Source organism: Centruroides vittatus, unplaced genomic scaffold (genome assembly GCF_030686945.1).
Source record: "Centruroides vittatus isolate TY-2023 unplaced genomic scaffold, ASM3068694v2 contig_1343, whole genome shotgun sequence".
NCBI classification, from domain to species: Eukaryota; Metazoa; Arthropoda; class Arachnida; order Scorpiones; family Buthidae; genus Centruroides; species Centruroides vittatus.
This window is the reverse complement of record NW_027120855.1, coordinates 809,021-819,726: the sequence shown is the minus strand read 5'-3', so window position 1 is coordinate 819,726 and position 10,706 is coordinate 809,021. Positions and strand designations below refer to the sequence as shown.

The window sequence follows — 10,706 nt, the reverse complement described above, 5'->3', positions numbered from 1 at the left end:
ACCGCAATTCATTTCCATTAAATTTAACAGGAAAAAATAAAAGATTCGGCGCTTAACGGCCACCCGAGTCGACCGTCCGGGCTAAAAACCGGCATTAAATCTTCGCTTCCCTTCCTTCCGCCATTTTGTTTTTCGGCAGAAACGAATTTCGTAATCCCGCCTCTCGAACTAGACGAAATCTTTCGTCCGGAAGATGATCGTTCGTCCTACGGCCGAACTTCGAGTTCTTTTTTTGTCTCTTTCTGCCCACCGAAACCCGACGCCGTAATACCTTGCTCCAAATGACTGGTTATCGTAATGTAAGAAGCCAGCCGTGGCCACCCGGGGCGCCGAACATAGTTAAAGTCTTCTGGGTTACCAAAGCCCGCCGAGCGCCAGACGGACCCGACGAAACTTCGCACCGGCCGAGAAGAGAGAAGTGGGTCGCGGCGGGGACGGAGTCCGCGCTCCGCCCACCCGGTCCGTATAAGGCCGGGAAGGCGGAAGAGAGGAGGCGAGAGCGGCGTGGGCGACCGGAGTTTCTGGTCGCGCCCGTCTCGGCCGCCATTCTAACGCGGCACGCGCCGAAGAAGTCATGAAGCTGGAAGAGGTGAGAAGCTCCGTCCGTCCCTCTCGGGACTCTTCTCGGAGGGAAGACGTCTCCCCGCCCCCTCCGGGAGGCGAAGAGGGTCTTCGGCCTCCGACAGAAGTCGGCCGGAGAGTTGACGGTTTGGTCTTTTGCAGCAGAAGACTTGGGAGCATTATTTTCTACCCGCCGGATTCCGCCGACCCCGCTCGTGCGACTTCTGCAAGCGGATGCTGCGAGATCGAGGCCATCGATGCGCAGGTGAGTCCGGCCCGGGTCCCGCGTTCCCGCCGCCGCCGGGGGTCGGCGCGTCGTCGGCGGGAACCGGTTTGAACCCGACCGGAAGACGGCCGCCCGCGCCGTCGACGGCGACGACGGGTGCGCCCCCTCTAACGTTCGTCTTTTCTTCGCAGAGTGCCTGTACTGTTGCCATCCCGACTGCCGACCCAAGGTAAGCGCTTCCGGTCCGTCTCCACCCTCCGACCGCCGCCCGCTCCTCCCGACCTTATATAGCCGCGTCTATTTTCGTCCGGCCGGGTTACGGCCGCCGCCGCCGGCGCCGGGGACCGTCACCCGGGACGGTCTACCCCTGGGAGAGGGTGCTCCCGGGTTCCCGGCGGGCGGGGAGCCGAGAAGGAGGGGAAGCCGCCCCTCCGGACGCGGGCTGAAGCGCGGCGCGTCACTTCCGCCGAGAAGGTCGGGAGGCGCCGAGGTAGCGGTACGGCGCCTCTTATATTTAGATCGGCGCGGTTACGTAATGCCGAGAGACGAAGAGAAGCGTCGAATCTAACGGCAGTTTTCTCCGCAGGTGATTGCGCCCTGTTCGCCCTCCTCCGTTCGTAGTCAGGTGAGTGTCTTCTTTCTTCTTTCTTCCGCTCCGGACCGTCGGAAGCGGAAATTCCGTCTTTCCCCCTTCTCCTCGAAAGTTGGGACCGAGGCGGCCAGACGACGTCCTCCCTCTCGTCTCGGACGGGACTTTCCGGACCGGGGAAGGCGACCGAAAAGTCCCGTCCGAGTAACTTCGGCCGTCCGGCGCGAGCCGCGGCCTCCGCTCCGTTACGTAAACGGCGACGGCCGCACCCGCGCCCCGGGCTCCCTTCCTCGGCCGGGGACTCCTTTGGCCTTCCTCGCGCCCGTCCCGCGCCGCCGCCGCCGCCACAAACCGGTCGGACCGGAAGAGCGGACGACTCCGCGTTTCGGGCGTCGCTCCTTCCGAAAGTCTCCGGAGGGCGCGCGGCGCCGACGACGCGTACGTCGATGCGTCGGGAGGCGAGTCCGGCCGAGTCCTGCCTTTCCCGAGAAAGAAGAGGGTGCGACCTTCCCCCCGTGAGAGAGGCGTGTCCCCGGGAGGCGTTTGGCCATTTAGGCCAAGAGGGCGGAACCCGAGACCGGAGGGAAACCGGTCTTCGATGATAAAGGCCGTAGGAGAAGACGGCATTGGGAGTGCTCTACCCTCCGCCCGTTTCTTTTTGAGTAAACAAAACGAATCTATTTTTAAGATCGTCCTTGGAATCCCGGTTTTTGTTTCGGTCTTCTTTCGCGTCGGCACTTTTTGTTAAAGTGCGGCAAGAGAGGCGAATCCCCCTCCATCGTCCGCTCTGTATTGAAACGAAAGTCCGTCGTCGCCCGAGAGAAATTCTCTCGACGGAAATGCCTGTGACGGCGACCGGGCGCACTTTACACTTAAATATTAAAGGGGTTACGTTTAGTTGGAGACTTTTCACTTTCCCGCGATTACTCAACGCGTTAATCGGTGGTCGGGAGGACGATTCCTCTTCGATAATCGGATGCTTCCGCTTTTGAGGAGAAGCGTATTCCAAGACTCCGCATCTCCACTCCAACCGGAAATTGGCCGTCGCCCGCCCGCTTTACCGGTTCCTCTCTGCCCGAACGCCCCCAACCCTCTCCCATCGTTCCTCTTTTTTTCTCTGAAGATCGACTCTTTTCTCCCGGCAGACCTCGAGCTCCTCCGACGAATTTTCGTCCTTCGGGTAAGTATCGGCCGTCGTTTTCCGTCTTCCTTCTTCTTCCTCTTCATTTCCGGTCTTCTCGTGGCAGGGATCCGCCCGAAGCTCGACCCTGGGCCATGGAAGTGGCTTACCTGTCCGATAGGATCGTGCGTAAGTAGGAAAAAGAAGCCGCTTTTTCCCTCCTTCGCCCTTCTCACCTCTGGTCTTTTGGCAGTGCTGTGGTTTCCAGAGACGGGATCCAACGTCGTCCACGCCTCCGATCTGAGAGAGCTGGCCCGGTCTCTCGACGCCAAACACGGAAACAATTACATGGTGAGAAAACGCGCCTCCTTTCCCTCCGCCTCCGGCCTCTCTTCTCATCCCCCTCTTTTTTCAGGTGTTCAATCTGTCGGAGAGAAAGAACGACCTGACTTTATTCGGAGCGCAGGTGAGTGGCCCTCCGTACTTTCGCCTCTTTCTCCGCCGTCTCCAACGCCTTCTCTTCTCAGGTTCTGGAGTTCGGTTGGCCTCCGGGTCTGGCCCCTCCCCTGCAGCGACTGTGCGGTATCTGCAAGGCGGTCGACACCTGGCTGGTGTCCGATCCCAAGTCGGTGGTGGTTCTCCATTCCAAGGTGAGTCCGAGTTCGGGCACCCGCCGCCCGGGACAGAGAAAGCCGATAATTTTCTATTCTTTCAGGGAGACAAGGGAAGACTGGGAACCGTAGTTTCGGCCTACCTGCGCTACACCGACATTTGTTCACCGTGAGTGACGTCTCCCTCTCTCCGTCTCTTCCCCTTTCTTTTCTCACCCGCCTCTTTTTTCAGGAGCGAGTGGCCGCCCGACGCCACCGTCCGCAAGAATTTCCATCGGGAGAAGTTGCTGCCGCACATGAGCTCCTCCCAGAAGAGGTGAGCGGCGGCGTTCTTCTTGACCCCGCCTCCTCCATCCAGAAGGGGCGTGGCGGGTACTAACGAGAATTTTCGTTTTAGATACGTCCATTACTTCTCGGGTCTGCTGTCGGGGTCCATCAAGATCAACAACGGCAGCGTCTTCTTGCGTCGAATCGCGGTGCACGGAGTGCCCAGCTTCGAAGCCGGAGGAGGTAGGTTTTTCGCCTCCTTGGGTGGGAACGAAACGGCCGTTCATCCGTGTTTTTTCCGCAGGTTACAAGCCCTTCTTCAAGATATACCAGGGCATGCAGCACGTCTTCACCACCGCCACTTTGTAAGTTTCCTTATTTTTTCCCATTGCCGGTCTCTTCCGCCACTAAACGCCGACGTCTCGCGGCAGCTACGTGTCTCCTTCGGCTCGTAGGATGACGGTGGACCTGGAGCCCAGTCTGCCGCTGTACGGGGACGTCCTGGTCAAGTGTTATCACAGCGCTTCCCCTCCCGCCGGAAGATCGCCCGTCTTCCGAGTCCAGTTCCACACCTGCACCTTGGATTCCGATCGACTGCTGTTCCGCAAGGACGAACTGGACGACGCCGACGGCGGTGAGTCTCGTTTCCGCGCCACGCGCGCTTCTAACCACGCCGCTTCCTTACTCGTCTTTTCCCGCAGATTTCAGGTTTCCCGCCGACGGAAGAGTGGAACTGCACTTCTCCCGACAACCCGACGCCGGTAAGTTGTGGCCGTGGGTCGGCCTCTCCTCCGCCCGGCTGACTCCCGTTTCGTTTCAGGGTCCAGGGACGCCTCGAGCCTTCCGGTGCCTCGGTCGGACGGCGGTCGCGACCCGCTGTCCTCTTGGGACTCCTACGAGAACTTCGACTCCTTTCCCGACAGTAAGAACCGCTCCTCCTTGTCTCCCGCCCTCCGCCCGCTCTCTTACCCCGCCGACTTTTCCGCAGATGCGCCCATTATCAAGAAGGAGACTCAACTGGACGAACTGCTGGACGACATGATACGCGAAATCCACTCCATCTCAGACTTGGGTCGCGGCCGACCCTTCTCCGAACTGGGCAAGAACCTGGACTACGGACGACCGCGTCCCGCTTCCGCCGGTATCGTTCCCACTGCCGTGGTCAGCGTCAACGGAAACAGACAAGTCCTGTCTTCTCCCGGGCGTCGGGCGGACGACGAAGAGGACAAACCTTACCACGCTCGCAAAAACTGCGCCCCTTTCAGTTACGGGGTCACTCCCGGAAGTCCCGTCCTGCAGCGGAAGTTTCTTCGCCCCGCCTCCCCCCCTGCCGCCGACCGGCGCTGGGAAATGGAGGTTTCGCCTTCTCGTCCTTCTCGGGAGGACTCGTCGGAGGATCTCAGGTAAGGGAGGATCGGGATCTTCCGGAGACGAAACCGCCCATCTGACTCCGCCTCTCGACAGATCGGAAGATCCCGACTCCAGAAACTGGTTGCAGAAGCAGCAGGAGAAACTGAAGGCCCGAAAAGAGGGAAAGGTCTGGGAGGACAAACACCGACGGGAACGGAAGCTGATGGACGAATTCCGTTCCACCCGACACCGGAAATCTCCCGAACGCCAGGACGAGTTTCCGCCGCCGGACTCCGACCGGATCTTCAAGGACCTTCCCGTCAAGGTGAGTCCTTCTGGAAGGCGGGTCGGACCGGACGGAAAAATCGAATTTCTTTTTCGCCCACAGGACTACTCCACTCCGCTGCACGTCAACGTCTACGACGGACGGATGTCTTCGCCCCCGTCCCGCACGGCCAAGCCGCCCATCTGCAGGGGATCCAGCGCCCCCTCCTCTCCTCTTCTGCCCTCCCGCGGCAGCAGTCGAGAGGCCACCCGCAACAGGTACCAGCAGTGGCAGAGCGGAGGAAGTCCCCCGGTCAGACAGAAGTCGGACACTTGGACCGACCGAGAACGACCCTTCGTTTCGGTCAAGAGAGCCCACCAGGCGGCCAAGGAAAGGGTGGCCGACGGCACCGCCTCTCCGCACCGCATCGTCGGCTCGTCCCTGGTCTACCCGGAAGCGGAAGGTCTTTGGGCCGAAGAGCCCAAACCCGAAAGATCCTCGGTCAGTCCCAGTAAGTTTGACTTCTTTTCCTCGCCCGAAATTTGGCACTTTCTTCCGTCTCCGGCGGATCGGATGCCAAATTCCGTCTTTGTCTTCGTATTTCAGCGGAGATTCCTCTTTTGCAGCCTCCTCTCAATTGGACGAGTTGGAGAGATCGCTTCAGGCTCTGGCTGCCGAGGGTCCGGTGGGCGGTCCCTCCTCCCCCGTTCCTCGCGCCCACTCCACTCCTCTCAAGGTAAGTTCGACTCCTTCGGGCGGTCTTTTCCCTTTGGGGAAAGGATCGAATCGTACGGGAATCTCTCTCCGGGCGGTGCACTTATCGCCTTTTCTCGTCCGCTTTTTCCATAGAACGTTCTGCTGGTGGAAGAAGTGTCCGGTCGGCCGCCGTCTTCCACCGGAGGAGGCACGCCCCCGGCCAGTCCTCCCGGAGGGGACCGTCCGGTCACGCCGTCCTTTCCCGTGCATCCGGGCACACCCTACTTTCATCAAGGTGAGTGGTGTCGGTTTTCTTTTCCGCAGCGCCGTTTATTCTCGCGCCAATTATCCATACGTTCTTCTGCAGACAACTCCGCTTCCGGTTCCGGACGTCCTCCCAAGAGTCCTTCCCCCGTTAGGTAAGTAGGACGGGTACCGAGAGGGAAGGTTCCTCCATTCCCGCCGCTAAATTGTCTCTCGCTGCAGGAAGGATGCAACGCCTCGCACCTTACATCGAAGTCTTCCTGACGTCACCGGGGGTCGTCTGTCTCCCGTCGGCGATTCGCCCCGCAACCTGCGCTCAAGCGTCTCTTCCCTGACGGGTAAGCTTCCTTCCCCTCCGAATTTCCTCTTCCTCCGGGAAATAACCATTTTTCTTCGGAACAGAGCCCACCGAAGTGCTGCATCACCATCCTCTGTTCGTCAAAGACACCTCCAAGTTCTGGTATAAACCCGACATCTCCCGAGAGGAAGGTAAGACCCGGCTTCCCGTTTTTACCGAGAGACTTCCGGAACTGACCCTTCTTTCTCCGCAGCCATCGCCATTCTCAAGGACAAGCCTCCGGGCACCTTCGTGGTCCGCGACAGCAACTCTTTCCCGGGAGCCTTCGGACTGGCCCTGAAGGTGGCCACTCCGCCGCCCAACGTGCAGAACTCCGGAGGTGGGCGGAAGGCGGTTTCTCCCGGTGATCCGACCGACTGGCTCTCATCCTCTTTCTCTTCCGCAGGCGACTCCTCCAGCGAGTTGGTTCGACACTTCCTGATAGAACCCACCTCCAAGGGTGTCCGACTGAAAGGATGCGCTAACGAACCCGTCTTCGGTGAGCAAATGCACGCTTTACTCGACCATTATTGTTGTTTACCAATGCCCGGTGTAAAAACAGCGAAATGCAGGAGTAGAGAATCGTCTTTGGTTTTTTCAGGTAGTCTTTCGGCCCTGGTCTATCAGCACTCCATGACTCCCCTGGCGCTGCCCTGCAAGCTCATCCTTCCCGAATCCGGTAAGCTCTTTCTCCGTCGACTTCCAGAGGTCAGAAGTTCCCGCCTTTCGACCAAAAAATCGGTGGAATTATCATTTCTGTTCGGCAACCGCCGAGGGGGTGGGGGAAACGAACGGGCCACCGGCAAAGATTACCGAGATTCCGGACGCCAGTTTCAAACTCTCGCAGATGCTAATTATCGAGTGTCGGCGTGCGTCCCAACGCGCGACTTGGGGAAACGTCCGGAAGTCGCGTTACGTCACGCGTGACTTCGGGACGTTTGGACCGCTGGCCGTGGCGGCCAAATCGGTATAAGTCCGTATTTTTCCCGACAGATCCGGCCGGAGACGTGGAAGAGTGGCAGCCCGGCGACGGGAGCGATTCCACTTTTTGGACTCAAGGAGCGGGTAAGTCGTCCCCTCCCCGCCCCACGTCCTCTTCCTCGGCCCGCCAATGCCTCTTTTCCTTTCAGCTTGCAACTTGCTATACTTGGGATCGGTGGACGTGGAGTCGCTGACGGGGTCGACGGCGGTGGACCGAGCCCTGACTCGAATCCTCGACCGAAAGGAGCCGGCCAAAGCCGACGTGGTCCACTTCAAGGTGTCCGGAAAGGGAATCACTCTCACCGACAATACCCGAAAGTAAGTCGAACGTCCCCGTCCCTCCCTTTCCTCTGTCTGACGCCTCTCCTCCTTTCAGGACCTTCTTCCGGCGCCACTATCCCCTGGCCGCAGTCAGCCACTGCGGATTGGATCCCAGAAACCGAAAGTGGAGTCAGGAGGATCCGGAGAAAGGCGTCGACGTGGCTTCCGGGTGAGTGCGGGATGGAAAGGGGAGAGAGGGCTTCTCTGGCTAACGTCGCTTCCGCTTTTCTCAGGGCTTGTTTCGGCTTCGTGGCCAAGAAGAAGGCGGGCCTGAACGACAACCAGTGCCACCTGCTGGCCGAGTTGGAGAAGGAGCAACCGGCCTCGGCCATCCTGGACTTCGTGCGCAAAGTGATGAGCGAAGGCCGATCGGCCAAGTCGGAGGCCATGTAGACGCGCCGGCCCCGCATCCCGGACGAACTAACCCCGTATTAACGTATTTAATTTATACGCCGGCGCGCTTAGTCGAAAGAAACTAACCGTCGGCGCCCAGGTATTAACAGTTTACGCAGAATCGGCGTCTCTCTCTTCGCTTCTAGTCACTTCCGGTAGCACCGACGTCCGAAACCGGCCACGTTTCTCTCTTTTTAAAAAATAGTTTCCGTTATAGAGGCGCGGGGGAAGATGTCGATCGGACCGGAATCAGCCGGATGTATCTATCTTTTAGCAATAAACCGTTTAATACTCGTAGGTGTCGTGGTTTACCCCGGGCGGCCGGAGAGGCGACGGCATCTCGGACCCGCCTCCCCTCGGTTCTTCTTCCCACCCGGACCCGCAACGAAATCGAATCCGGCACACCTCGTTCTTTCGAGCTACGGAACATTTGTACAAATTAAGGAGGCGCGACAATTAACGCGCTCGGCCTCGAACGACCTTGGCGGGATTTTCGGAAAAGGCCGAAGGTGATTCGTCTTAGAAACGGCTGGGAAATGCGGAGGATAAAAAAGAAAAAAAAATCGCCCTTAACGAGCTCGAAACGTCGAGATGCGGCGGGGGAAGTTCGTACCGGTAGGTCTAAGTAAAAGTCGACGATGGGTGCCGGACGAAACCGAAGTGGTTTTCGTCCGGATCACCAAACACCGATGGTCGGGTCGTCGTTTCCGATTTACATCGTTCGTCCGAGAGCGCTTTTGTTTCTTTGTTCTCTCTGTTAAAATAATAAACGCGGAAGACGAGAAGATACGAAACTGCTGTAACAAAAATCGTCGGCCGCTAATAGAGTAGCGCATTTCTTCCAGCCGCACGCTCCGTTTAGTCCCGCGTTTATTATTTTCTAAACTGGATACGAGATATTTTAACGCTTCGCCCGGTGGCCGCGCGGGGGATATTTCGAGTGGAAACCGCGAAATCGTACGAGTTAGAAAAGACTAAATAGGGCGGCGCTTCCCCGGAATGCGCTACTTTTGCTTTAACGTTATTTTAAAAATAAATGTTTCGCAGACAAAGACGAATATTTTTCCTGGTGTCCGTATTAAAGATAAAGGTTTAATGTACAAATAATTCTTAAACGATGGAAATTGTTTTTCGTTGCCGGTTTGTGATTAATTCCTGTTATTTATTTTTCGATTAAAAATATTTAAAGAGTAAGGAACGTATTTTATTTTTTACACTAGAATGTCGGAAGTATCGTCACCGCGGACGGAGATATTACCCGTTAACGGGTCGGGTTAATTAACAATTAAATAAACGATTATAAGTAAGTAGACCACGGCAAAGACTCGTCGTTAACCAAACGCGCCTCTAACCGCCAATTTTCTATCCGTTTTACGCGGGAAGTTTTATAACTCGGGGCGATCCGCTCCGGAGTGTGGTAAAATTAACAATGCGCAGAAATAAGAAAATATAATTAGAGGTTGCTTAAGTTACGAACGGCGCGAGTATTATTAGAAGGTAGTGCCGACCGATGGCTACCGCGGCGCGGACGGTACAGCGCCCTATACCGGGAGAGCTCGTTTCTACGCGCACCGCGTTCTTACGACGTTACGGTGGAGATAAACGATTCGGTTGTCGACTTTCGATTGCCCGAGAAGTAAATTCTGTCTCGTAATTGTATCGCTTGCCGAACGAGCTAATCGGCAAGAGCCGGCCGCGAACGTCCACCCCGTGTTAAAGAAAGTCGACCGATTCGAAAGTTAGCGGCGCCCGGATCGCCCGGCCTCGTTGGACGCCGCCGCCGCCACGTTGCCATTTAAATTACATTTCCGTTTTTCGGTACGCGCCGCGATCGAATTTAAATTAAATTAATTAATAAAGAATCTAACGACGAGTCGAGTAACTTTCCCGGATTTTATGAGATTTTATTTTAAAAATAACATTTGCATTATTAATCAAAATAAATAACTAAAATTGTATGTGGCGTCATCTGTTACCAGATTCTGTTACCAAAACTGTATATTTTTAGTTATGACAAAATAGCGAAAGAATTTTGAGGGTGGCGACGACGCTAAACGCTAACCACGAGTAAAAATCTTCGTTTAGTTCGAGCCCTGGCCAGATACGACGCCCGACCATCCTCTACCGCTCCGTCCCCTCGACCTCTCGAAACCAAAATTTAATAGCATCGGTGCCCCCTATATACGAGCTACCGTGCCAAATTTGGTTTCTTTATCTTCGCCCCGGCTCGAGATATTAGGCGAAATAGACGCCGACATGCGGATACTCGCGTGTAAATACGTAGCCGGGAAAAGTTTGCCGTTTTACGATTTTTTGGGGTTCGGAGGGTTTCGAAACGCGGAGATTTGCAAAAAACGGAGCGAAATTTGTCCCGATTACGATACTTTTCCTCGTTACGCGTACGTAACAAAGAACAGCCGGGAAAGTAAACCGCCTTAATTGACGTCGACGTAATACGAATGGCATCCAACGATTCGTCTTTAAAGGTGCTTAAGTCAAATTAAGTAACAAAAATTTATTATATAATATTATATAAATCTATTAATTTCTCTACATTTGATGGCTAGCTTTGCCCGTAACACCGTCTATTAGGAAAAATTTAACAGAACAATTAACTAAATATAACTCTTATAAAAAAAGGATATAATTTACAAATATATATATTATATTTACCGAATTACAGCGACGACCATATATCGCGAAATAAACGGTTTCCCGGTCGGCT

The 10,706-nt window shown here is 55.9% G+C and overlaps 1 protein-coding gene across 5 annotated transcripts; it reads left to right on the top strand.

Annotated features, from left to right (window-relative positions):
• The first annotated feature begins 467 nt into the window (after positions 1 to 467).
• Positions 468 to 9,175, top strand: LOC136990829 (tensin-2-like). Of its 5 annotated transcripts, XM_067289271.1 has the most exons (31): positions 469 to 589; positions 724 to 826; positions 979 to 1,016; positions 1,374 to 1,412; positions 2,522 to 2,556; positions 2,624 to 2,685; positions 2,750 to 2,847; positions 2,912 to 2,962; positions 3,024 to 3,146; positions 3,212 to 3,276; positions 3,340 to 3,423; positions 3,505 to 3,617; positions 3,679 to 3,739; positions 3,806 to 4,008; positions 4,076 to 4,135; positions 4,195 to 4,296; positions 4,363 to 4,777; positions 4,839 to 5,049; positions 5,113 to 5,500; positions 5,616 to 5,725; positions 5,839 to 5,980; positions 6,053 to 6,104; positions 6,172 to 6,287; positions 6,352 to 6,438; positions 6,501 to 6,626; positions 6,693 to 6,785; positions 6,888 to 6,965; positions 7,280 to 7,351; positions 7,417 to 7,585; positions 7,644 to 7,757; positions 7,822 to 9,175. In XM_067289271.1, the coding sequence occupies exons 1-31, from the start codon at positions 575 to 577 to the stop codon at positions 7,979 to 7,981; spliced, it is 3,585 nt and encodes a 1,194-aa protein (XP_067145372.1). In that variant the 5' UTR covers positions 469 to 574; the 3' UTR covers positions 7,982 to 9,175. The 5 variants fall into 5 exon arrangements, with proteins under 5 accessions (XP_067145368.1, XP_067145371.1, XP_067145372.1 ...); XM_067289267.1 differs by having other exon boundaries at positions 468 to 589; positions 6,501 to 6,785; XM_067289268.1 differs by having other exon boundaries at positions 560 to 589; positions 727 to 826; positions 6,501 to 6,785.
• The last annotated feature ends 1,531 nt before the right edge of the window (positions 9,176 to 10,706 follow it).